We start from the raw sequence: 27963 nt of genomic DNA, 5'->3' as shown, positions 1-27963 counted from the left end.
AGCAGCACCACATGAGATTGTGATTGACAGCACTAAAACTCTCCTGCAACCAGTGGCGCAACTACACATTATTCAGGTGGATGCGAAAACATAGATCGGCGTCACCCCCCCAGCGAAGGAACGTCAGAGTGAAGGAGCGAAGCTCAACTACCCCCCCGAGGCGACGATACGTGAAGGGTAATAACGCACATAACGAGGTACATTTACCTCGTTATGTGCGCGAGGTGAAGGAGCGTAAGGCGTAAGTGTATGGGAAAACTTCATCAGCGCGGCCCCTCCAGACGGGGTTTTGGCGCCCCCTCTGGTGCTGCGCCCCTATGCGTTGCATACCCACTTTTTGCGCCACTGCCTGCAACTGATTGGTTGTTTCTAGCACTGGGAGAAGGCAGAGGAAATAGATTTTTCACAGATTACCTCTCATACCATACTGTCACAACATAATGACAGTTTTAAAAAAAATGTGAAAAAAATATTTATATAAAAGTGACAAACTGCAGCTTAAGTTTCACTCAGGAGAGAACAGGTCAGGAGGGACGTGGTCAAAGGTACAAGGGACTAGTTAAATATCTGAATATGTTGGTAATTTCTTTCCGTAATTCATTAAATGCTAGTGAAAAGGAGGCAAACAGTAGTTTGTAGCTAAGCTATTATTCTAAATGGTTGATAATCTCAGTCTACTCACCTCTCTTGGAGAAAAACTGGGTTATAAATTAACACTCTTACCTTTTTCTCTCCCTCTGTATTTTTTTTTTTTTTTTTTGAAAACCTGATTTTATAACTTTCCTAGCAGCATAGTAACTGCCACAATCGTTCGTATCTTCCACTGACTGCTGCTAACAGCGTCACTCTCAAGTGCTCCAAGCAGGAACGAACCATTTAACGCATATAGGGGGTTCAGGGCAAATATGGATGTGTGTGTTTTGATCTAGAAGTGGGAACATTACATTTTTACTGCTAAAAACAAACTTTGAAAATACAATATGATTAATTTTGTAATTGACAGGGTCCCGATTTTTTATTTTTATTTCTATGAACAAAAAATAAATAATTAAATTGTGGAGGGCCCCCTGTTGGTCAGGACCCCTAGAATTGTCATCACTTTCCCCCCTATACCGCGCACCTGTGTGGATGCCCAGGAATTCGATGTTGTCCATGTACTCCACCACCTCCCCTTGAATTGTAATAGGTAGTCTATAATTTCCTAAATCTCAAACCATGGCAATTTATGGTTTTGAGTACCACAACAAAATGATTTTAGCATAAAGAGGGTTTCCTATAAAGTTGCAAAACACTCAACTTACTTCCACATTGTCATAATGGTGTATTTGTGTGTATAATTTTGAATGAAATAAAATAAAATGAGGGGAAGGTGAAGCACTAAGAATACTGTACCCATAGGCAACTTGGACTTCAGTGTCTTGCCAAAGGACACTGACAGGTTACACAGGAAAAACTGAAATCAAACTCAAATGCTTCAATTGCTTGATTTCTAGTCCCTTTCAGCCCCCTGACCCCGCCCCTAAAAAATTATGTAGGTCAACATTTGAAAAAAAATATTTATTTTGTTCAAGGGAAGTCAACAAGCTCTAAGACAAATTGACCTGTTTTTCAACTAAAGAAATGGTGTGACACTGAATTTAACATATCCACATACCATTAAACACGTCATTTTAATCACACAAGAACAAAAATGCTGTCACTGCTTTCTAAAGCCCTTCAGGATGGGATAAATGTTCTCAAAGGCTTCGTAGATCTCTGCACGTTCTTTAGCTCCTGAAAATTAAATTCACAAATAAAAATATATAAATAAGGTTCTGTAACAAAGTCAAATCAACTTTTAAAAAAATTTGTACGTCAATGCTTGACGTGCAGAAATTCTTGGTAGGTCAAGAATTGTCTCGTTCACAGCAGGGTTGTGTGAGAACATCAACCTTAGCAAGAACTAGTTCTATATTCAAAACAATCAGGTTAAAACAAATTCATTTTGTTCATAGATCACAAACTATGTATTCTGAACTAAGTTTTCATGAACTAGTTCATCATATTCCGTCTGAAATCAAATTTGAAAATGTATTTTAGTTCATGCACCAATCACCTTCCAGCACCATTATTCTCTGCCATTTTCTTTGGTCATGTGAGGTGTATTTTAATAAAGTCTAACCATACCAGAAGTCAATCTTGAATAATTTGCACATCTTAAAAAAAAAATGCGTGGTGCCATATTTTAGGCACAAGTTGACGTCTATAAAAATTAACAGCCTGAAAGTTTCTACTTTTTACCTGCTGTGAAACTGTGCGGCAGTCACGACAAAGATGAACAACATTTATCTTGCTTGCTTGTAAAACATTTTCTGCTCACGCTTGGAGCAGAAAAGTATTGTCGCCTAGCAACCTCTCAGTCAATAGAATGCAAGTGCTGTACTGGGTGCGTTTGATTCCTTCTAGTGGGTGTACCTGTGTGGCTATGTATCTGTGTAGATATAGGATTGACAGATATTTCTCTATCATAATAGGAACAATCTAGATGGATAGATAGATATTAATAGAAAACCCATAAAACTGATTAAAAAAAATAAAAAAAATCAACAGCCATAAACTGTAAGTAACCTCTGAAAGCTAAACCCTGCCCATGGCAGAGACACGGCTGAGTGAGGAGATGAGCAGAGGGATGGGTGGGGGTGTGATCAGGACAAAAGAAGAACTAGTCGACTTATTCACTTTGTCGCTGTTTATTGATTTTTCAGTCTCCTCTAGTGACTTTTTTTATTTTCAAAACTCTTAGTCGCTAAAGAGTTTTTTTTTAATTATTTGTTTTTTTTTCGAAACTCTTAGTCGCTAAATTAGTAAATAAATACCATTTCATTTATTATTTACGTTTTATCTATGTTTAATATCACTTATCTGCTTACCTTAACATATACACCTGGAATTTACTTATTTTTTATATTTCATACTAAGCCATTTCAATATTTCTATATTCACTTGTATTTTTTTGTGTATATAGATTTTTACATTGGTTCTGCTCTGTCCTCTGTACTGCTGTAACAATGCAAATTTCCCCACTGCGGGATTAATAAAGGGATATCTTATCTTATTCTGTCTTGAGCAATGTATGTATATTGTGTAAAAGATGAATAGAGCGAGGAAAGAGTTGACTCCAAGCTTCTGGCTTGTTTATGTCATCATAGCAACCACTAACAACTGACCTAGCAACTGTCATGACAGCTCGGTACAAACACCAACTATGTAGGGGCGAAGCTTCAGGGAACCCTGGGAGGGTGGTGGGGCCCTGGCCCAGACCTAGAAGGGACCCGAATGGGAAGCAGAATAAGGTGCGTTCACACTGCAGCCTAAAGTGACCCAATTCCGATTTTTTTGACGTCATACGACCCATATCCAACAAGTATCCGATTCAAATGCGTCCTAATGTTCAGGTCACATTAATTCGAGCTGAACGTCACTGATTCTCAACAAATCTCACTATTCTGCATCCTGATACGCGCAAGCGGGAAGAAAAACAACAACCATGATGGACTATATGAGGATTAAGTTGTTAATATGCTGCTTCCGCAAACACTGAGCACTTCTTTTTACGGCGGTTGGCAGAACACCGAGAACACTGACGCTATTTCACCCTCTACTGCGCATTGCGGGACACTTTCAGGTCGTTTGCCCGTTGAGACTGCAGAACTTGAGGTGAGGTGTGACTGATGTGTGGCAGTGTGAACGGCCCGGCAAAATAAATCAGATTAGACAAAAAATTGGAATTGAGTCATTTCAGGCTGCAGTGTGAACGCACCTCACCCTATGATTTCAGGGATCCAAACCTCTATAATGACGAGAGCTGGAGAAGGCTGGCACTCTCTCCTGATGAGCACGTTGTATGTAGTGCCCCTTTTCCACCGGCTCAGCTCAGCTTTATTCGGCTCGCTTTCAGAGAGTTTCCACCGGCTTTTTCTTTTTTTCCCCCTCGAGGCTGGCCCTATTTTTTAGGTCCCGGCCAGACAGGCTGGCCCTGCTTTTGAGGGTGACCCAAACTTCGCTCCTGTTCACTGATTGGCCGTGGGCGTGGTCAGACATAGCAAAGAGAGAAGAAAAAGGAACAGTGCAACATTTCAAACTTGCTGCACCACGTAAGTGATGGAAACTACAAGCAAGCAGTGGAACAATTAGATGCTTTTCTTTGTATCGGATTTCAATATTCAGTGGCAACTCAAAGCAGTGAGGAATGAGTTGTTTTTGTCAACATAGCGGAGAAAATGGAAAACCTGAGCCCCACGGTGAACACCGACTCAGACGCAGCTTATAATATAATATCCACTGTCTCCCTTTTTTATTTTCTTTTGAAATCTGTGATATATCTTCAACTTTAGGAAGGAGTTTCACTCTCAACATGTATTTGAACTTCTATCTTTTATTTACTTCAGCGCAGCTCAAAATTTTTTAACAAATTCTGTAGCTTTCTGTGTACTTCTAAATCTGCTTCTTAGTTGCATCTTTCCGGCTCTACTTCCGCCTCTGGTGGCGTGGGGGAGGTAAACTAACATAACTACAACACTAAATGAGAATACCATAAAGTCTTTATTATTTACTAGTAGTTCTGGCATTACTGGCACTGTAAATGATAAATTCTCTAATAAAACACTATATTTTTTCATAAGTGTTTTTCATTTAATTAAATGACATAAAAAAGACCTTTATACATTATAAATAGTACCTATATTGATCCATCAATTATAGGAGGAATTACAGAAATAAGGAGACACATAAAGCAACATGATCATCTATAAGAAAAATACCATCTACAATGAATACATAAACTTCATAGAGCAAAAGTCAATAACAAATAAATGAATTGGCTTCACAGAAGAATAACAAATCTGGTTGTTGCAACCAGGGTTGTTAAGCAGATACAAGCAAAAATTGCCACCTGCTTTCCTCCTCACACATCGCAGTATTCCTCCCACCAACCATTTTCTTGAAATCTCAGAAAAATCACAATCAGGCTATTAAAAAAATAGCTCAGCTCTCTCTTCTTCTTTTGTCTCAAAAAACGACAACTCGTATTAGGTCACATATATAGTAACAAAGTAGCACATGGCGCCTGGAGGCAGGACGCAATACCTCCCACTGCCAGGAGGCGGCACCCTGCTACTGAGCCTAGCCGGTGGAAAACTGGTCACTCCAAAGGAGAGCGGAGCCGAGCTGAGCTGCTGAAGTTGAGCCGGTGGAAAAGGGGCTTAGGCTGCCCAGTCAAGGCTAAAACTTTACAAATTTACAAGACCGACTGATTGTTGTGATGTAATAGATGTAAAATATTGAATAAAATGTTGTGCTAACATGAGTGGTTTTATTTTCACTCTTACATTTAAGTCTATGACACACAAAATTACAATACATCTTTTTTCCAACACACACTTGTTTGTGAATAAAACCACAGGTGTAATGTAAAAATTAGAAAAACCGTTTCTATTTTTTTTTTTCATATCTGTCCTCACAATAGCAGGAAAAAAACCTTCCTCACCCCCAAACACAGACATGGTTTGGCTGCAGAGAAAACTGACAGGCTGCCCCAGTGCTGGATTAAATGCCAAGTTCACTACAGGCAGCTTGAGTCAGTCCCACTGCTGTTGGTCAGAATCAGATATCCTCATATCTGATTCGCCCTGTGCTTCACCTTAACCTAACATTACTACCAGGTGGTTCACACCGCTGATGGTATCTGGGCTGGAGGTGAGCAGCTGTAAATAGACGTTACTGCAAAACCTCAACTGACAAAGAAAGATTCAGCCAACAGCATTTGGAGCTCACAAAATATCACATAAACATTAGCGAAAATACTGTAGCAATGTATGCAGATTTAATTACCAGTCAGAACCACCTTCCCAGATACAAAGATGAGCAGGACGATACGAGGTTTCACCATCCGGTAGATGAGTCCTGGGAATAACTCAGGCTCATAACTGGGAAGACATCATTCACACAGTCTATTAGAGTAAGACCAATGAGTAAGATAATTAACCAATACCACATTTAAGGTTTCCTAATGAGAAACTCAGGGGACAACATTTTAGGAAAATACAAGAATTAATGAGAAAAAGAACATTTATTCAGTGAGACAAAAAAATTCTGTTAATATTTCCCAAGGTTGAAACATGCAGACAGAAGGACGTTTGACAATCTTTTTCAGAGTACTAGGTTCTCTCCCAAATCTATTCTGCAAGATTTATGTGTAGTGGGTGAGACAGTCACAGAAGAAGGTTGATTTACTCCTCAAACATTTCTCTGTATTTGCCCCTCAAAATTGAGGGGCGGAATGGACAAAATGGAACTGGAATATGTTAAAAGCTGGGAGAATTTACACTGCTTACTCAGAGGGTACTCTAATAATGGAAGCAGTAAACTTGTTAAAATATGTTGGTTTAACATTTTGTATGATATTAAGGTCCTAATACATCCCTAACCCTAGTGTTAGGGTTATGGATGGATGGATGGATGGATGGATGGATGGATGGATGGACGGACATCCATCCATCCATCCATCCATCCATTTTCTTCTGCTTATCTGGGGTCAGGTCGCGGGGGTAAGCAGCTTACAAAGGGAGGCCCAGACTTTCCTCTCCCCAGCCACTTGTTCCAGCTCTTCCGGGAAAGACCAAGGCGTTTCCAGGCCAGTCGAGAGACATAGATCCTCCAGCGTGTCCTGGGTCTTCCCCGGGGCCTCCTCCCAGTGGGACATGCCCAGAACACCTCACCAGGGAGGCGTCCAGGAGGCATCCTGACCCTCCTGGATGATCGAGATTCTCACCCTATCTCTAAGGGATAGTCCAAACAACCTACAGAGAAAACCCATTTTGGCCGCTTCTATCCGTGATCTCGTTCTTTCGGTCATGACCCAAAGATCATGACCATAGATGAGTGTAGGAATGTAGATCGACCGATAAATTGAGAGCTTCACTTTTTGACTCGGCTCTCTCTTCACCACGATGGACCAGTAGAACGCCCGCTTCACGGCAGACACTGTGCCAACCCGCCTGTCGATCTCCCGCTCATTTCTTCCCTCATTCGTGAACAAGATTTCAAGATACTTAAACTCCTCCACGTGACCCGGAGAAAATACTCTACCTTTTCCGGCTCAAGACCAGACCATGGCCTCGGATATGGAGGCACTGATCCTCATCCAAGTCGCTTCGCACTCTACTGCGAACCGCTCCAGCGAGAGCTGCAGATCATGACTTGATGCAGCCAGTAGGGCCATATCACCCGCAAAAAGCAGAGATGCGATCCTAAGGCCACCAAAACGGATCCCCTCAACACCTCGGCTGCACCTAGAAATTCTGTCCATGAATGTAATGAACAGAATTGGTGACAAAGGGCAGCCTTGGCGGAGTCCAACTCTCACCGGAAACGAGCCCAACTTACTGCCAGCAATGCGGACTGGACTGACACCTACAGGGACCTAACAGCCGTAACAAAGGGCTCGGTAACCCATACTTCCAGAGAAGCCCCAACAGGGCTCCCCGAGGCACACGGTCGAACGCCTTCTCCAAGTCCACAAAGCACATGTAGACCAGTTGGGTGAACTCCCATGCACCCTCCAGGTCCAGGTCCAACTTATGCCGTGGTTTTTTTAGATTTAATGAGTAAAAGAAAATCTACATCCTTGTTAAGAAAACAAAAAGAAATGAGGTTGAAAATTGTAGGTTTACAGATCCAATTTGCGTTTCTCATGGTGTGTGGTTTTCTCTGAGCATGTCCCTTCAGGTTGTGATTTGTTTAGATACTCTTGACATATCAAATTATATACAGACCCTTACCAAAAATACAGAATAGCATGGAAAAGTTGTTTAATTCCCTTAATTCCATTCAGAATGTTAAACGTTCACAGGTTATAGATTCAGGGCCCACAGTTTAAGCAATCTCAAATATTTGTTTGTTACATAATTTGGGCTTCCAGCTCATAAAACTTACAAAAACAGGAATTCAAAAAATTTGAATACTATGAAGAAATCAGTCCAAACTACTTCTCAGTTTTTGCAGAAAAAAAGAAATTAAAATATTGTTTTTAAACATGATGCGTCAGTCTTCAATATTTGGTTGGGAATCCCTTTGCCTTAATGATGTGGCATTGCCTGTGTTAAGCTCACACTGCCTCCAACTGGTAGTTTTCTGCCATCCATCCATCCATCCATTTTCTTTACACCCTTGTCCTTAATGGGGTCAGGAGGTGTTGGTGCCTATCTCCGGCTAACGTTCCGGGCGAGAGGCGGAGTCACCCTGGACAGGTCGCCAGTCTGTCGCAGGGCAAGTAGTTTTCTGCCATTCTGGCACATAGACCATGTTGAGGTAAATTACTTGTGTCGTAGTTTGACGTGGTTGCGGAGGGGGTCAGTATCACTCCGCTGTTGCTAGGAGACGATGGTTGTGAAACTGATGTTTTTTCTGTCTTTTTCCAACGGCTGTATAGCGGTACTGCTAACGGAGTTACTTTGTAACAATTATTAAATTAAAATGTTGCAGACTGAATCACAAAAACTCGCTTGATTGCTTACTACCGTTACATTTTTTGGTGAGCCAGAAGAAATTTAAAGTAAAAGTAATTAGTCCAAACAAGCCAAACCTAAGCCGGAGGAGAAACTAACGGAGCAGCTTCAAGACAAAGTGAGCAGAACGGTGCTGATGTTAGAGAAGTCTGGAGGATCCCAGAACACCAGAAAAGACACAAGCTGACGAAGGTGAATTAAACTCGCTTAAAGTCAAATACAAGGAATTGCTGGAGGAACATAAAGCCTAATAGCGTATAGAGGAGAAAATTGGGATTTTAGGAAGAAACTGAGCATGACGGTGCAGGAGACTGAACCACACTGTGCTCCATCACCTCAAATACCAGAAGTGACCCTCAGGCGGGAGTTTCAGATCGTGGGCAGATTGGAGAAGCTGGTCAGAAGGATAAATTGTCCTATATGAGCCTTATCAACCAAATTGAATCTGGGCAGAGGAAAGGATATTCAGAGACTGAGATCCTGGAAGCAGTCATACATGCCATAAGCCCAGGGCTCCTTCTGAGAGAGGAAATCAAAAGAGGACTGACACCGTCTATTCTGAAAACTATCCTAAGAAGCCATTTTAAAGTTGACTCTTCCTCTGACCTCCTTCATCAGCTGATTAACGTTTCACAAGATCCAAAAGAATCCACACATAGCTTCCTATTTAGAAATAGGAAGTTCAGTGGAAGTTCCAGAGCATTTTTTCCATTTTAGAAAAAATGCTCTGGAAATCCAAAGAGGATGAAAGCGAACAATTCTGCCCAGAACTGATGAAGGAAATTTCTTCATTCACAGGACTGCTAAGCAATGCAGTAAAACTCCAACTAAAACCTTACCTGAGTAACCCCTTCCGTATCAGATGAGGTCCTAATTGAGCGGGTGAGTGAAGCTTGGAGTAACTTGGAGTGAGTGAAGTGAACTTGGAGTAAGAAAGACAGAAAAAACTGAAAAAAGGTGCAGTGAGTAGGTTCCCAAAAATAAATTATCTGAGAACTGAAGGATGCATGTATGAGTTTGCATGAGTTTCCATGGAAGAAGCTGCAACCAGAGGTGAGACAGGGGACACAATAATAACCAAAGATGTACTGAGAGGAGCCAAGAAAAATTGGAACACAGAACAGGAAGCAGGTGCTAAACTCATCGAAGGACTGAAGGCTGAAATGCTAGAACTAAAGAAACTGGTGTTGGAAACAGTGCAGGTTACCAAGAAACATCAGACAGAGAGAGCCCACCACACGCAGCTACAGCAGACCAAGAGGTTGTCCATCTGCCAAAAAGGACAGTCAGGGGAAATGTGCACACACTGTTATACGCGTGGTCAAGGAGGACACCTCGCCAGAGGCTGCTGCCAGCAGGGAAACTGGACAGGGCTGCTGGACCGGGACCCTCAGTAGCCCAACACCACACATTCAAGCCCCGTTTACATGACAATGATACAACGAAAATGGAATTTTTGTTTTATTTCTATTAACCCATTTACATGAAGACATTCGAATTACAATCTTTGTTTCCACAGCTTTCACAGTGTCCGAAGTTCTTAAGAGCGCTGAACAAGCGCGTCCGTATTTTACCTCCCAGGCGGTGCAGAGCAGCGAGGAGACGCTGGAGGAACCATATCTGATGGGGAAATACGAATCGTAGTAACACCGGCATTGTCTGTACTTTCTTCTTCTATGGATTGTAGGAAGCAGTTATGTTTTGTGTCATACTATACATGAGCTAGGGAAAAGATCCGTTTATTCCGTCTACAAGACAACGGCATTGGTCACTATAAACGCAACAAAACTCTTCAATTTTCACCAGAAATTGTCATGTAATCAGGGCCTCAGTCCCACCATTAAACCAGGCTCCTGTGCAGTCCTAGGGCACCTAGAAGCAGTAAAGACAGCTTATACTGTCTTTACGGCAACTGTGTGATGTTCACAACTGTTGAACATCACTGATGGTGAACAACAAAAATATGTCACTTCACCCAGCACAAAGCCAGGTGCAACACAGTCTCTGATTAGCAACAACAAAGCAAAAAAGCAGAAGCCAACACTGTGGGATCCTCCAGTTGATCTCAGTTACTTAACGGAAAGCCAAAGAACGACTGAGACAGATACTGAGAGAAGAGTGTCATGCATTGCACATGATAAAGATGACGGGTTTAATTCCCTCTCTGAAACTTCACATCACTCTGCATGACACCACTCCAGTGAAAAAAACAAATATGTCAGTTCCCAAGCTATTACATCAGGAAGTTAAAGAATGTCTTTAAGATCTACTGAATAGAGGCTGGACAACTCAGTCACATTCTCCATATGCATCACCAGTGGCGTGTGTGAGAATGAAAGATGGGGCTCTGAGGTTGTGCCGTGACTACCGGGAATTAAACAGAAAATCTGTCCCACCCTATTCCCCGAATCTAAGACATGCTTAATTCTCTAACTGGCAGCTCCTGATTCTCTATTAGATCAGGGGAAGGCGTACTATCAAGGGTTTCTGGATGAGAAAAGTCAGCACTTAACTGCTTTCATAACACCATGGGGTCTGTACCAGTGGATCAGAATCCCCTTCGGTTTGAGTGCTGCCCCAGCAGAGTTCCAAAGAAGCATGGAGGAATGTTTGATTGGCTTAAGGCAGGGATGGGCTGACCACGGCCCCCGGGCCACATCCGGCCTGTTGGTCTTTTTAATCTGGCCCGCCAAAAATTGGTACAGAATTGCCCAAATCAAATCTCATCATAATCATGACTCATTCATTTGGTCTAGTCCTGTAATATCTGTAGCTCCACCAGGGGGCGCTTTAGGTGCCGTGATACATGATTTGATTTTGTGGAGCTCGGACTTCTTTGTTATTACTCTGGTGCTGCTGTGAACTCTGCAACAATGAGTGGGCCAATGAGAAGGAAAGTTGACAGTGAGTGTCGAGTGTTCAATAGGGAATGGACAACTAAATACTTTTTCCACTGAAGTTCGGTCAAAAGCTGTATGCCTCGTCTGTCAATAAACGGTTGCCGTTTTTAAAGAATACAACATCAGCAGCCACTTTTCCACAAAGCATGCTAATTATGCCAACAACCAGTCAACAAAAGAACGGTCGTCTACCGCACTGAAATTGGCAGCTAGTCTCATCTCCCTTCACACAAGACCCTGAAACGGCACCTCAGGAGCTGTAATTGGAACTGATTGATCTCAAAGGTGACTGTCTTAAAGGAGCAGTTCAAGTTCAATATTTTGGAAATATTTATCTTGGATATAAAAACAATACAGTAATAATACTGTACGTTATTTAGTTTTTATAAATTTTAATAAAATATTTTGACAGGAATGTCACCATGTTGTTCACGCTGCAATGCATTATGGGTAAATGACGTTTAACAGTCCAACTGCCTAGCTCCTCCAGCCAAAACAGTGATGAGTAACATTAGGCCTTTTTAATTTGAACCGGAACGCACTGAAATAGATCGGAGCCTAGAAATAAGAAATGAGGAGGAGGAGGACCAAACAGAGGAAGAGGACAGAGTTGGCCGTAGGAGCTGCTTCTGTTTTCAGTTTTGTAAATGAAACAATGAATGACACTTACCTCTGGTCGAACTGTGTTATCTGTTAAAAACTTCTATAGCTCTGTGTCTGGTTTTTGCCGTATCAATACTTCGTTCGGTGTTGTAGTGGTTTCACATTCAGTACCGGTATTCTAGCTCCAATATCATTTCCAGTACCAATAGCTCGTCTGACATTTCTCCCAGCATCTGTCTCCGGTTCGGCATCAACTCTGCTGTATAGAGTCTGGTGTGGTGATGGAAACAGCGACACTGGACTTTACCACCGACAACAGACCTCCATGGGTCCGGTCGGATTGGTGATGTCAGTACCGCAGGCAGTATAGCTCCTGTTAGCATCTCAAAGAGTGTCCGGCTCTGCCTGTTTCAGCGGTAGCACAGCATTTATTTTTAGCTAGTTAAGATAGCGATCACCTGTTAGAGCCTTCGTTAGTTCTGCTGGTACAAATGACAAAGTGTTGTTCAGAAATGTCCAGGGTCCAGATTAGGTCCTTCGTTGTGGTCCACTCCGGCTCTTGCACTGCGCTAAAGACAGAACATTTCTACACTTCTTGTTCCTGAAACATCCTTCAAGCAAATTACCCTCCCACTCTCTGTCTACAGCAACAACTCTGTGCATAAACAGCACATGCAACTTTAGACATGTTTTTTTTATAGTGTTCTTGTAGATATGAATGTGCAGAGTTCATATTCAGTCTTTTCTCATCAGTGGGGATTCTCTCCAACATGCTGGATATAAACTTGAGAAAGAAATCCTGAACAATGGTAAGCCTTTATTCATTCTCGTAGTGCTTCTTTCCTTGCTGCCAGACGGGACTGCTCCTCACTGCAGTCGTTCAAACACACAAGAGAGACCAAAGCCCACTGCAGTTTTTTGTGTTTTGCTTCTCGTTGAAACATTGAATCATGTATTCCTTGTAACACAGTACTTCATCTTGCTTGGATGATCACCTGATTGTTCATCAGTTGTTGAAAGAAGGTACTCTCAATGTTTTCATATAGCTGATCCATGGAAGTGTTCCTGGGCAAAATTTCAGGGAAACTAACTGCCTTTGGAAAGATTCAATCTTGCACATCAATTGTGTCAGAAAGTTTCACTCTTGGTACCACACAGGACCTATTGTACGTCTCCCCATGCTCTTGGTATGGGGAGCGGTGTCAAGTTTAGGTAACACTTTATTTGAAGTGGGCGGAAGTGGATAAGACTGACATGACACTGTCATACTGATATGTTATAAAAGTATTACTGATTGCACTTTAAAAATTAGGTAACTTTATGTTATTAAAGGTAAAGTTTAAACAGTAATGATTTCTTGGTTAATGTCAAGTTGTCATAAAGACATTTAGAATAATGTCAACTTTGTATTAAAAGTGTCATAATTTACCGAATGATGCTTTATGACAACAGTCATAAATATTCATGAAGGCTTATTCATGTTCATAACAGGTGTTATGTCATGTTTATGAAAGTGTCATGTCAGTCTTATTCACCCCCCTTCAAATAAAGTGTTATCCAAGTTTGTCTGAGAAATAAACTTGGCACCAGCTTTCTGCTGTCCACTCTTCTATTTCAGCAATTGTAACATATCAGACTTTCTTTAATAGCAATTAGTCTGCTCAGCTGATTGATAGTGCGATTTTAGCTGGACTCTTACAGGGTCTATTGTTGATTGCATGTTTATATTTTCAAAAGATCCAATTAGGGCTGCACAGTGGTGGAGTTGGTAGAGCTGTTGCCTTGCAGCAAGAAGGTTCTGGGTTCGATTCCCGGCCCCGGTCTTTCTGCATGAAGTCTCCATGTTCTCCCTGTGCATGGTGGGTTTTCTCCAGGTACTCCGGTTTCCTCCCACAGTTCAAAAACATGACTGTCAGGTTAATTGGTCTGTCTAAATTGTCCCTAGGTGTGAGTGTGTGTTTCTGTCGGCTGGACAGTCTGTCGGCAAGGCACCAGCTAACTGGACGTTAGCTGGTGCCTTGGAGATGGGCACCAACGTTAGCTGGTACCCATCTCCAACGTTAGCTGGAGAGGCACCAGCCATCCTCCCGACCCCACTGAGGGACAAGGGTGTCAAGAAAATGGATGGATGGATGGAAGATCCAATTATGTATGAATGAACCTGTAAAAGTCTGGTGATGGTTTACAACAGGAAGCTCATAAATGTACCTGCTGAATTGTTGGTGGGTGAGAACCAGTCCTTCAAGTCTGATGGGGAAGCAGACGTCGCAGCTGGCCACCATGTTCTGAATCTTAAAGTCGAGAAACCGGGCAGGGAAGCCAAGTTTCTGGACCACCCGGGCATATTTCCTCGCTGCCAGACGGGACTGCTCCTCACTGCAGTTATTCAAACACACAAAAGAGACTAAAGCTAAACACCGCTTTTGAAACCTTTTCTAAAAGTTGCAGCACTACATGCAACTATTTGGAGGTCTTAGCATATTTAAATACTAAAACTTCATGTGGGGGACAGAAATTGTCCCCCAGATTTTTATGTAATCAATAGTGGGCGAAGCCAAATTGCTTTACAACTCCCCTGCAGATTATTGTTTATATCTGGACATGTCGAGCATGTGCACAACGCTGGAGGGCAAAAAGACTATTCTTTTACATGCCATCCATTGCTGTGCTGCCATGGCTGAACAATTCCATTAACTACTTGAGACCTGGAGATGTAAATAACCCCAAATTAAGCTCCTTATTTATTGCATCCCCTCTTTTGCCCTTATTGCCTTTATTTTATTTTATTTAATATATGGTTGACTTCTGATTTTTGATTTGATGTCTGGTGGTTGGAGCACAGCAGAATGGCTGTGCTCCAACCACCTTATGCAAACCTTATGACGTTTGCATAAGGTTGGCTGTAAATCACACATGCATCGTTCCATACACATGTTGGTGTGGGTACTTAAGCCCCACCCACTCAGTGAAAATACTGACAACTATTGGGTAACTCCTCCAGCATCTTCCTGTGTATAATATTAAGACATATCATACATTATCTGCATTCCTTTGATAATAATGCATGATATGTTCAGAAGCTTAGAGGAAGCCATCACAAATCCTTCTCCAAACAGTAAGTGACAACAACTCATTTGTGGAAGGTCCATTTTCGGCCTAACAAAAACTTGCCACTGGACTCAAACTGAACTGGAGGTAATTTGGAAGACCTTCAGCAATCAACATTCAATACACTTCATTGGAGATTCACCAAATACACAGCCCAGTTGACAAGTCTGTGAATGGCAGCCGCCGCAAGACCGGAGCAGCACTGAGATGCAAGGGCTGCTGTTTTTCAAAAAAAGGAATAATAATAAAATAAGTAATAAAAATAATATACTAATGGGCTTCTGTCTTTGATGGAACATTTACAGCTTTTCAATTGGTCATATTCTAAAAAGAATAAAAACATTTTCTTAAATTCTCTTAAAATGGAACATAAAAAAGTCAAAGACTTTTAAATCCAATTCTAAGAAAAAAAAATTCAACAGCATAATCCAGATGAATAGAAGAGACTGACCATTTGGCTCCTGTACAGACCATCTTCCCTGAGCTGAAGATCAGTGCTGTTGTTCGAGGCTCGCGGATCCTCATGATTACAGCTGCAAAGCGCTGGTAAAAGTGGGTAAAAATTAATAAATTAAATACATAAAGACTGAAAATGAGAAAGTAAAGGGTGGAGTATCACAACCGTGTACCTTTGGATTGTACTCTGCATTTCTGGCTTGCAGTGCAATGAATTTTAGATCCAATGGACAGCCAAGGTTTACAGTGGAGACGATGTTTCTGGGCAAAGAAAAGAGATAGAAAAGTAAATAGAAAAGTATTCAGTTAAAAATTACTGCTTAAACACTTTGCACAACCAAAAATGTCAATATATTTTTAATGGGATACTTAAATGTTTTAATCCATTGCTTTTTCCTTTCACACATTTAAAAAATGTAAAAGATTTACTCTTTGAAGCTGATATCCTATATGGGATTATATCATTTAATATCAAACAATATGAGCGGCTGATTCCGTGGGATCAGCTGTGGGGTCATTTTCAGGTCCCTCTTGGTTTGTGCAATGGAATGGTTGCCACAGGAGATTAAAGGATTTCTCAAATACACATGAAAGAACCAAAGCGATATACTCCAGATATGTTTTTGATGGGAAAATAACATTAAAATGTATGATGTAAAGCTAATAAGTCAATTTTACATTATTCTGCTCCTTTTCTCTTAAGAGTAATAATAAGAAAATAAAGTGGAAAAAGTCCTCTACTCAGATTATTTTAGTTTATGATATAAACCAAAAACACATTGTGAAAGATATCAATTTTTAGCCATAACACACCTAAGGATACCTTGTGATGTGAAGCAATTGGCTATACTTTAATTCCAAAAGCCTATGTTATACTCATATATATATATATATATATATATACACACATTAGATTATATTAAAAAAAACATTTCTTGTTCTGATCCTCATATGTGCACCAGCTGATGTTCCTAACAAACTTATTTTTACCTTCTAATCTACATTTGTCTCTGCTATACATTTGAATATCCAGACTGGGTCAGCAAACCCTAAAAATATGATCCCCAACTGTACAAACTCAAAGTACTTAGAACATATTTCAGTGGCATTTCTAAACTTACTGTAGTTGTGGAATGATTCCCGATTTCTCTGTCACAGGGGTCATTGGAGTCATCGGGGTCATCGGAGTCATAGGACAGAACGGGGAAGCATTGCTCTTCGATCCCAAATCGACTGCGACTTGACGTTTCACTGCAGCCATACCATGCAAACTATTATCTAGATTTATGCCACTGTCCTCCAAAACATCAAGCTCAGGATTTTGATGTGTGGCTGCTGTGGCTGGGACTAAAAGAAAAATAAAAAAACCTTAGAGGAAAAAAAACTGAAGTTCAGTTATTTTTACAAAGTGTGCCCTACAAATTAGAATATCGGAGTTATTTCAGTCAGTCTGAAATGTGAAATCTGACTATACATTGCAGTTATTTTCAGGTCATTGCCAACATTTATCAGAAAAAATGCAAGTTAATTGAAATGCATTTACTACAGATCAAACTTTGCTTTAACTGATTGAAGCTTTAAAATCACAAGTAGGTGCTTTTTTGCTGTGCTTCTATGGTATGATTGGAGTCAAACTATTTTTAAGGCTTTAAAGTAATTTGAGTTTTTTATTATCCAATTGTTTTCGGACATTTTTGGTTGTATTTTGTGCGATGAACAAAGGAGTATAGCTAATACTTGAATAGGCAAAGTGTAAAATATTATAGGAGAGAATGGGGTAAGTTGAACAAGGGATGATGATACACCCCCTTTATTTAGGCAATTGTATACAATTGTTATGAGACCATAACTTCAGCACATCCCTCTATTTTACTGTCCCTGTATTTGTTGCATGTGGTGATGTGATATGTTTATTTTTTATTATTTTTTTTACTGTCCAAACATATTGAAAATCTATCGGTGTATCAAACCAAGTAACCTAAAGATGTGATAATACTGGATGTCATTTTTCTAAAGAACTGGCTGTAGGGAAAAGTGAGCCAAATTCCCAGGGATAAATTGAGCAAGTGCACCAAATAAATGCTGTAAATTGACATTCGATTTTGCAGAAACAACAAAAACAATCACTGGTTGTGTCCCACAATCTGCCATATCCTTTTGGTGAGGAAAGGTCAGTCAGGATCAGAGCTGGAGCTGCTGTTCTTCATTCTTCTGTTTCACAGCTCAACTTCACAGTGTTGGGATTTAACTATGTGTAAATAACCCCAAATTAAGCTCTATTTGTTGTATTCCCTTTTAGAACTTATTGCCTTTATTTTGTATAATGCATGATTGACTTCCAGTTTTTGATTTGATGCCTTTATTTTGATAAGACAACTGCCACAGTTCATATTATAGAACGGCAGATTAACAGAAAAGACAAGTTGCAACAAAATTGTTAAAATGTATCTTGTTATTAACGGGCCCCCTTTATAGAGGCACAAGGTGTGTTTATTTTGTAAATAAGAATATTTATATTACTGATTGGCTGAAATTATGAATTTGTATTATTGTATTTGAATACTAGGGTATAGTTTTTGGGAAGACCCAGGACATGCTGGAGGGACTATGTTTCTCGGCTGGCCTGGGAACACCTTGGGATTCCCCCGGAGGAGCTGGAAGAAGTGGCTGGGGAGAGGGAAGTCTGGGCCTCCCTTCTGAAGCTGCTGCCCCCGCGACCCGACCCCGGAGAAGCGGAAGGAAATGGATGGATGGATAGTTTTTGAATAAGTTGATATTTTGGTAGTGAATATCAGCAACTGTCAAAGTCGCCAAGCAGCAGAATAGGGGAATCATTGTTGACACGCCAGCTGATCAAAAGATGGCTTTATTTTCATCAAGATCATCAAAAATCCAAGGCAGAACATCAGTGGATAACAAACGTGTCCAAAAGCAGCATAAAAACAGATCCACAGGTTTAAACAATCAAAAATCATTCAAACTTAAAGCGGTGAGCAAAAAGTAGACCTCCCCCACCACCCACTCACTAAAGTCACCAGGTGAGCAACAGGTGATCTACAGTCACTACTAACACCACATGATCAAGAGCTTCGCTTATCCACCAAAAAATAACAGTGAACGTTATTTTTTGGTTCAGACGTTACGATTGAAAGTGTGTGTTTTTGTAGCTTACACTAATTTTGAGTGTGTATACAGTGGGGCAAAAAAGTATTTAGTCAGCCACCAATTGTGCAAGTTCTCCCACTTAAAAAGATGAGAGAGGCCTGTAAATTTCATCATAGATGTACCTCAACTATGAGAGACAAAAGGAGAGAAAAAATCCAGAAAATCACATTTTCTGATTTTTAAAGAATTTATTTGCAAAATATGGTGGAAAATAAGTATTTGGTCAATAACAAAAGTTCATCTCAATACTTTGTTATATACCCTTTGTTGGCAATGAAAGAGATCAAACGTTTTCTGTAAGTCTTCACAAGGTTCTCACACACTGTTGGTGGTATTTTGGCCCATTCCTCCATGCAGATCTTCTCTAGAGCTGTGATGTTCTGGGGCTGTCGCTGGACAACACGGACTTTCAACTCCCTCCACAGATTTTCTATGGGGTTGACATCTGGAGACTGGCTAGGCCACTCCAGGACCTTGAAATGCTTCTTACGAAGCCACTCCTTCGTTACCCGGGTGATGTGTTTGGGATCATCGTCCTGCTGAAAGACCCAGCCACGTTTCACCTTCAATGCCCTTGTTGATGGAAGGAGGTTTTCACTCAAAATGTGACGATACATGGCCCCATTCATTCTTTCCTTTACACGGATCAGTCGTCCTGGTCCCTTGGCAGAAAAACAGCCCTAAAGCATGATGTTTCCACCCCCATGCTTCACAGTAGGCATGGTGTTCTTTGGATGCAACTCAGCATTCATTCTCCTCCAAACATGACGAGTAGAGTTTTGACCAAAAAGTTCTACTTTGGTTTCATCTGACCATATGATATTCTCCCAGTCATCTTCTGGATCATCCAAATGCTCTCTAGCAAACTTGAGACGGGCCTTGACATGTACTGGCTTAAGCAGGGGGAACGTCTGGCACTGCAGGTTTGAGTCCCTGGCGGCGTAGTGTGTTACTGATGGTAGCCTTTGTTACTTTGGTCCCAGCTCTCTGCAGGTCATTCACTAGGTTCCCCCATGTGGTTCTGGATTTTTGCTCACCGTTCTTGTGATCATTTTGACCCCACAGGGTGTGATCTTGGTGGACCCCCAGATCGAGGGAGATTATCAGTGGTCTTGTTCCATTTTCTAATAATTGATCCCACAGTTGATTTCTTTACACCAAGCTGTTTACCTATTGCAGATTCAGTATTCCCAGCTAGGTGCAGGTTTATCATTTTGTTTCGGGTGTCCTTTGACAGCTCTCTAGTTTTGGCCATGGTGGAGTTTAGAGTGTGACTGTTTGAGGTTGTGGACAGGTGTGTTTTATACTGATAACGAGTTCAAATAGGTGCCATTAATTCAGGTAACAAGTGGAGGACAGAGGAGCCTCTTACAGAACAAGTTACACGGCTGTGAGAGCCTGAAATCTTGCTTGTTTGTAGCTGACCAAATACTTATTTTCCACCATATATTGCAAATAAATTCTTTAAAAATCAGAAAATGTGATTTTTTGGATTTTTTTTTCTCCTTTTGTCTCATAGTTGAGATATATAATTTTCATCATAAATCTATGATGAAAATTACAGGCCTCTCATCTTTTTAAGTGGGAGAACTTGCACAATTGGTGGCTGACTAAATACGTTTTTGCCCCACTGTATATACACAGGTCTTACAGTGAAACTCAGGGTTAATATCCAATAAACCTCACTGTTCATCAGTAAAGCCAGTCCTTCATTTAGGGAGGGTCTGCTACACTATGTTATAAAGATACTACGAGGTGAGAGGCCCGACAAGCTGAAAATATATTTTTTTCTGAATGTGAAGGAATCAGATATGTATTTTCTATTACACTTTTGGATAATTTCTCTTTTATTCTTGGCTTTGGCCTGTGTACCAGAATGTCTCAGAACTCACTGGAATTCTCCCAGTTTGACTAGCAAACTGTGGCCAGTGTTCCCAGTATAATATAAATACATTTGTGTTTTATTGCACACTTTTATTCTTTCACTTTGTGTATTTTTAAGAGAAATATCTCAGTCTGAAGTATTAGTGTATTGAGACAGCTCATGTAATGAAATAAAAATTATTTAGTTTTAGAGGTCTTTTCACTCTTTGTCTATGCTGTCCATAGCAGAGTTGACATATACTGTAGAAAAATAAAAAAAAAAAAAAAGATTTTTCCGGAAAAAAATAAAACTATGTAGCTAATGTTTTACAATGACTGATTTATCAAAGTTTATTGTCTTTACAATAAAATATCAAAGAAATTAAAGGAAATTTGATGTTTTTCTTCAAATCTGGAAATGTTAAGTGTACATTAAATTATGGAATCGTGTAAATATGTTCTTGAATGAGTCACTAAAAAACTGTCTGTAGACAGACAGACAGAATGTCGTGACTATGTTGTCTTTGGTTGGGTGAACAAAATCCTGCCTAAGATAAGTAGCTGTTAGCAATCAGTAGCTGTTAGCGATCAGTAGCTGTTAGCAATCAGTAGCTGTTAGCAATCAGTAGCTGTTAGCGATCAGTAGCTGTTAGCAATCAGTAGCTGTTAGCAATCAGTAGCTGTTAGCAATCAGTAGCTGTTAGCAATCAGTAGCTGTTAGCGATCAGTAGCTGTTAGCGATCAGTAGCTGTTAGCGATCAGTAGCTGTTAGCGATCAGTAGCTGTTAGCGATCAGTAGCACAACTGCTGGCGGATGTTGTCAAGAAATCCCGAGCTCATCCCATTTCCCAATGCTGGAGATTTTAGTTTGAATGCAACAATACATGAAGTTACCTTTAAAATTAATCACACAAGTAACATCTAGACCCAACAGTAAAATCACACTTAATAAAATCAATCAAGTTGTGTTGGTGTGTTTTATCTCAAGCAAACTTTGCTTTAATTCCATTTCTTTTTCTATTTAATAAAAAGAAATCAGTCAGGCAGAGAAAGTGTTGCCAAGCCATGAAACATGAACAGCAGGCTTCCTGAAAAAAGAGGAAGTAAGTTTCCAGCTTGCAGATTTATAAACATAGTTTTAACTATTCCTCATTTCAATGCATAAAAGTTTTAAAGAATGAAGTCTGAACATTTTGAGTAATTGAAAGGAGGAACTAAAAACAGAGCAGAGATGACCAATGCGTCATGGTTTGCTGATTTGGAAACAAATTGTTTCAACTTAAACCGTTGAAAGAATAAAGTTGTGCAGGCAACGGATGTAGGATGACCTTTGAGCAACTCCAGGACATGAACACAGACATCATGTGATAATGTCTCTAAGACAATGATGGATATGAGATCATCTATTCAAGCAGACAGCCAATAAAACAAGCGTGACATCAGTGGGGACCAACCCATCAGTCCTGCAACATGTGGCTTCAAATTGCACTTCTCTCATTAGGTATAGATTTAGATAGATATCTAAATGAGTATAGATATCTATCAATAGATACCCCCAAAGGCAAAGAAGAAGAACTGATGCCTTCCTTCCGTGAGGTCAACTCGCTTACATCTCAACAGACCAGAAAGATCTTGAGACAAGGTGAAGGGGGCTCCAGAGCTGCAAGACAAGAAGCTGAGGACTGCTACAAGTATGAGATCATCCCTCCAAGACCCAAGACAGGTAGCACTAGATCAGTACTCTTCCTGCCAGCACCCAAGGTCTGTGTAACCTCAACATCCATGGAGAGACGAAAGCTCATTGGACCTGCAGGGACACCTGCCTTCAGAGCTGTGAGCCTCCTCCTGCTGTGACATGTTCACCATCACACTGGTTCTGAGGTTCGAAATTCCGTACTCTGTCTCGCAAAGGTTCCCTTTTTAGTTCTCACTGTCGGCATTACGAAAATATAGGTTAGATAAGATGCTTGATTTTACTTATTTGATTATTTCTGCTACTGATTTAAGCTGTACTGACCCTTGTAAAATTGCCTTACTAATAAAATAATTAGCATAAAGAAAATCTAAAAGATGTTGTGGACATTCAATGAGTCACCTCAAAGTTCTTTGATGGTCATAAAATAGCAGTGATGCTGGAGAGGAAAAGGTGGAAAATGTTTGATAAGTTGCTTTTAGTTCTATATGTAAAACAACATCTTTGGGACTCGCCTGAGTCACCAAAACCAACCTGGTTCAGTAACAAGAGCACGTTGTAACAAAGAGAAAGGGCACACCTGTTAGCGGTCACTCTATGAAACTAGTTGACTGCAGGCTGCTCAATCTGGTTAATTCACAGGGGGAAAAAGGGTGGAATATCTGGATGGATGTTGTTAGGAACCAGGCAAGTCTTTCTATACAGGCCATCTTAAAATGAGTTTAGCTCAGGTCTGGACCCAGCAGATTTAGGGCATATTCACACCAACCCAGGATTAGAGTCCTGAATCAGACTCTAATCCATTTGTCTAGAAAGTTAGATTTTTTTTGGGAGATCAGAAGGCAAATTTGAATTCCAAAACGGACTTAAAAACTGAACTCCGATCCACCTCAAAACCTAGGTCTCGGTCTGGATGAAGTGAACTCTAAAACTGTATATAAATATATATAACTGTATATAATAAAATCAAGCTTTGATTATGCTCATACTCTCTTAGCTCATAGACTGGCATCTGCACTGTGGTCTGTGTTTTCTTAACCTTTTGTGGGTCTTAGTTTAATCTGGAATAGTCTTGATTAGTTCTGCCGTGTTGTCAAATGTTGCCAAGTTTGCAGGCTCGACTGCTACTCTTGTGGTAAAAACCATAAACCATGTTTTAGGGATCTGAATCCCTTTGGAGTTTGCATTGTTTTTTCCTAAGTTTGGGAAGGAGTATTTGTAAGTGCTATGGTGAGATAGGTTGGTTTTATTCAGTTTGAAAGGGTGTGCATCTCCTTTTCTCTTTACTTTTCTGTTCTTTGTTTATTTTTAATTTATTTGAGTTTTGGGGGAGAGGGGAGGTTCCTTCCTTATACAAAAAAAAAAAGAATAAACCCACCACCAAAGGTGCCATATTTGGACTTCCACTAGATTACAATCAGTTTACAGCTAATTAGATGTTTTAGTGTTCCTTACTGGCAAGGCACCATCTTCTTTTTCACTGGAAATAACTAAAAATCTTTCCAGCAATCAGCGGCTCAGTAACACCATTCTCACCTTGGTCTCTTTCTCGGGGCCTGCTCCATGCAAGGTATGGGAGGCACCTATTGTTCTACACCCAATAAGGTATCCTTTATTTATTTGGTCCTTTGCCAGGCGGTTGGAGGCTGACGTATTCACCTCGGCACCAGCTTAAAAAGACAGAAAGTTGACCTGTTTGGGACCAGCCCGTTAGGGTCAAGAGGTTCGGACACTTTGAACAAAGAGTTTGTTCAGGCTGCTTTACTTTGGTGACAAACAAGCCTTCATTCAACATAAGCTTTGTACATAAAGCTTATTCATTTTAACTATGAATGGATTGAGTGCATGTAAATCAACATGCGGCTGACAACACATGTACTACTGACAGCATTTATGCTAACTTTAGCATTTTGGCAAATTTTTGTTTATACACCAATGTTAGCATATTGAATGGATGCTGTTGACTACATTTTTGTTCATCTCAGCATTGTTGCTCATTTTCTGCATCAGAATGCTGGGTTCCAACCGACAGGCATGCTTTAGCAGTTTTCTTTTAAATTTCTTCAGAAATGTTCTATATTATTCTATATTATTAGAATATGCTGAATAGCCTAAAGATCTATTCATTATTTATTAAATTATCACCTACAAGTATCCTTAAGTTGTTTTTTTTATTTATTTATTAGCTATTCATATCTGGATTGCATTTTTCTTGTCTTGCTCATTTATATTCTTGTAGGCCACATAAGAAAATGCTATAGGAGGTAGACTGTAGCCCTTCCTCATCAGGATACACAGTATTTCTTTTGAGCTAATATTCTTTCATCTTTGTGACACAGATGTGTTGTAAGATTTACTGTACAAGTAGCACTTGTTCCTGAATTAACATGCCCTTATGAACAAAAAAAAAAAGAATAGCTAATTGGATAATAACTTTAGTACCTGTGCTGCTAGAGCTTTGATTGCTGAGGTCATCGGGTAGGAAGCTGAGGTCTAGATCATTACCCAACCTGCCACTTGTTTCAGTCTCACCTAATAGGTTGGATGAATTCCGTGAGTTGGTGTGTGATGCATGTGATTGTTTGAGAGAGCTTTGAAGATCAAGCTCCTCCTCAACCATGTAGCTTGAGTCCTGCAGGAAAACAAAGTGAAGAAGGGTTACAGTGGGGCTGCCAGCAGGGGGCAGAGGGTACCAGAATAGAGACCTAACACTATCAAATTATGGCCAAGAATATTGTCCTTGCATTTGCTGCCAGTTGTTCAAAGAATACAATCAAACATTTCTTTAAAGGTTTATAAAGCTCTACATAATAAAAACCCAGACTATATTTCTTGTCTTCAGCCTTACATACCAGTCAGACCTTTAAGATCAGAGTCAAAACTACTAATTATTTAGATTGTCAGATCTAAACATGGTGAAGCAGCTTTTAGTTTTTATACTCCAGCTCTCTGGAATAAGCGTACTGCTCATTGCAAGTCTGTCCCAACCTTGAGTTTATTTAAAACAAGGTAAAAAAAAAATGATTTGAAGTTGCCTATTCTTAAATTTTTCTTAATTCAATTGATTCACTATATTTAAAATTCTAAATGTTTATTTTGTCTAATTTTAATCTGCTTGATTTTATTTAATTTTTTCTAGTTGCATGTTAACTTTTTTTGTCCAAGCAATTTGAACTGTCTTCAGCTAAAAGTTGCTATATAAGTAAAGTTGCCTTGCCTTGCCAAGAATATTGTTTTCAAAATAAGCCGTTGGTGATGAAAAATAAGTTACATAAAACCATTTCAATTATACTTCTTTCAAACTGCCTTCCTGTTGTCCTCATTTTCTGTGTATAGGGAAAACACATACAAATCTTGGTCATTTTGACCCGAGGACAACAGGAAGGTTATGATGTCTCTCTAGACCAGCGGTTCTTAACCTGGGTTCAAACAAAACCCCAGGGGTTCGGCGGAGCCTCTGCCGCGGAGGTAAAGACACACTTGTGTAAAGTCGTGATGACGCCCCGCTTTGCCATCACTTGCTGCAGAGGATTATGTTACATTGCTTAGCCAATCAGAGGATCATGTTACATTGCTTAGCCAATCAGAGGATCACGTTACATTGCTTAGCCAATCAGAGGATCACGTTACATTGCTTAGCCAATCAGTGCTGCGGAGGAGCACTGATTGAAGGAGCTCCACTCTCAGCATGGATTTGAACTTTTGTCTTCAGCAAAACTCAGTTTTTATCAAATTCTGCAGCCTTCGGTGTACTTCTAAATCGGCTCCTTAGTCGCATCTTTTCGGGCCTGCTACTGCCTCTAGTGGCGTGGGGGTGGTAACACAACTAATATAATTACATTACTAATTCAGAATACCGTAAAGTCTTTATTATTCATTTTTCATTCTCTTAAGAATGTAGAGCTAATTAAATGACCTAAACAAGACCTTAAAGTGGTTCCAGTTTCTCTCGTTGACCAACCTGTTGAAACTGTGGCAAATTTTAAATACCATGGGTCGTTCCGGGACAGTCAGCTCAGCTTTGCTGAAAACACTGACTATATTTTCAAGAACTGTTCTCAGAGACTCTACCTTTTAAGAAGACTTGGTTATCTTGGGGTGACCCAACTAGACTCTAGTTAGGTCACCCCTATGCCTTGAATTTGGGGGCGGGGGAAATATTTATTTTTTCACTACAGAAGGGTTCAGTGAATGCGCATATGAAACTGGTGGGTTCAGTACCTCAAAAAAGGTTAAGAACCCCTGCTCTGGAGCCACTTCTCCAGTGTGGCATCATTGACCCAAGTGCTCCAAATGACCACAGGCACTACAGTTCCTTCTACCTACCATCAAACACAGCAGCTGTCCTCTGTCGCTTATCAATTATAATGTCCTGATGGTTGGCCATTGCCATTTTGTCTGCAAGTCCCATAGTTCATTTCTAATAGTTACCAAATGCTGTGAGGAAGGAGATCCAATAAGAATACGCTTATTGGACCTCCTTGCCCAGGCAAAGCTGTCAGCTGACCTGGGTTTTCAACTACAATTTCCAATCTCACTACAGAAATATTTATTGGTCTACTGTTTATGAATATTTCCAAGCAATTAATTTTAGACACCAGGTTAGTGACTAATATTGTACAACTTGATGTAAACCAAACTTTTAGATGTCTGAGCAAAATATCTATCTGGACCCAGAATGTCAGAAATTTGTAGCCAAGTGCATCTCTATTCATTTGAATATCACTGAAAAGTTATTTCAGAATTTCAATTCCATATGTTAATCTCATTCCACAAAGCATTACATATTATGTCATCTGTTTATCTCAGTGGTTATGAAAAAAACACAAAATTCAGGTTAAAAGACAACAGAAATATTATACAAGACAAAAAAATTATTATAAATCATTATGCTTGCTCCTACAATATCATGTTGAGGACTGCTTAAAAATCTGTTAGATTTTTTTAAAGTACAACATTAAATCAGTCATTCAGTAAATCTATGTAGTTAAATCTTAAACTGGTTTATTTATTTATTTTTGCATTTTAAACTGCAAAATGCTTATGGAGTAAAACATTGTTTTAAGTTTAAGATTGGCTTGTGAAAACACTTAAGTTTCCCTCCCATTTCAGGTCCAGGACCAGCGTAGAAATGCTTAAATCCACTTTTCCAGCACAGGGCTACTGTATATACTCACATTTGCGATAGAATCGTCAAAGTAACGTTCCAAAGCCAGATCATCCATGGTCCTCCACAATACGGCCTAATTAAGATGTCAGGGCTGTTTCTGCACCCCAGAGCTGACCAGCTGTAACTAATCATGCACTCAGACCTTTTCACTGTCTTTCAGCAACACCTTCTTGTTAGTGCGTCCTTAGATGTGTTTCCTTTACAAAATGTGTGCAAATTTTTGTCTATATTATGTTAACATCGGGAATGTTTTATTTTTTTTGCAATTGCAGTGTTTCCATTAAACAAAAAAATTATTTTATACCACACGTGGATAAGGTTGTTAATACGATGAGTCAATAAAATAGCAGCAATGTACGTAAACAGTTAGGCCCGGTCCAATACTCAACCCTCACACCAGATTTGTGTAGATGATGTGTTTACATGCTAGTAAAAGCTGAGACATCTGAGTTTTGCTCTGAG

The 27963-nt window shown here is 40.1% G+C and overlaps 1 protein-coding gene across 4 annotated transcripts; it reads right to left on the bottom strand.

Moving 5' to 3' along the window:
• Positions 1–1651: 1651 nt before the first annotated feature.
• tbpl2 (TATA box binding protein like 2) lies at positions 1652–27714 on the bottom strand. Of its 4 annotated transcripts, none has more exons than XM_081602927.1 (9): positions 27509–27714; positions 24864–24963; positions 16732–16957; positions 15784–15871; positions 15606–15697; positions 14255–14422; positions 5869–5963; positions 3207–3300; positions 1652–1773 (listed from the first exon to the last, which is right to left on the bottom strand). In XM_081602927.1, exons 1-9 carry the CDS (start codon positions 27554–27556, stop codon positions 1767–1769), a joined length of 918 nt encoding a protein of 305 aa, XP_081459053.1. In that variant the 5' UTR covers positions 27557–27714; the 3' UTR covers positions 1652–1766. The 4 variants fall into 4 exon arrangements, with proteins under 4 accessions (XP_081459053.1, XP_081459052.1, XP_008396865.1 ...); XM_081602926.1 differs by having other exon boundaries at positions 24774–24963; positions 27509–27707; XM_008398643.3 differs by lacking the exon at positions 3207–3300 and having other exon boundaries at positions 24774–24963; positions 27509–27697.
• Between the last annotated feature and the right edge of the window lie 249 nt (positions 27715–27963).

The sequence above is a fragment of the Poecilia reticulata genome, chromosome 22, assembly GCF_904066995.2.
Source record: "Poecilia reticulata chromosome 22, P_reticulata-male-v2, whole genome shotgun sequence".
Taxonomy (NCBI): domain Eukaryota; kingdom Metazoa; phylum Chordata; class Actinopteri; order Cyprinodontiformes; family Poeciliidae; genus Poecilia; species Poecilia reticulata.
The sequence above is the reverse complement of the archived record's forward strand: the minus strand, read 5'-3'. Positions and strand labels throughout refer to the sequence as shown.

Excerpts from the sequence above, each read along its gene's own strand:
- tbpl2 (XM_081602926.1), bottom strand. The coding sequence starts at position 27,556 with ATGGATGATCTGGCTTTGGAACGTTACTTTGACGATTCTATCGCAAAT. Across the intron at positions 15,698-15,783 it reads ATGCAGAGTACAATCCAAAG|CGCTTTGCAGCTGTAATCAT; the intron begins GTACACGGTTGT and ends CACTTTTACCAG. Across the intron at positions 14,423-15,605 it reads GTCTGTACAGGAGCCAAATG|TGAGGAGCAGTCCCGTCTGG; the intron begins GTCAGTCTCTTC and ends GAATAACTGCAG.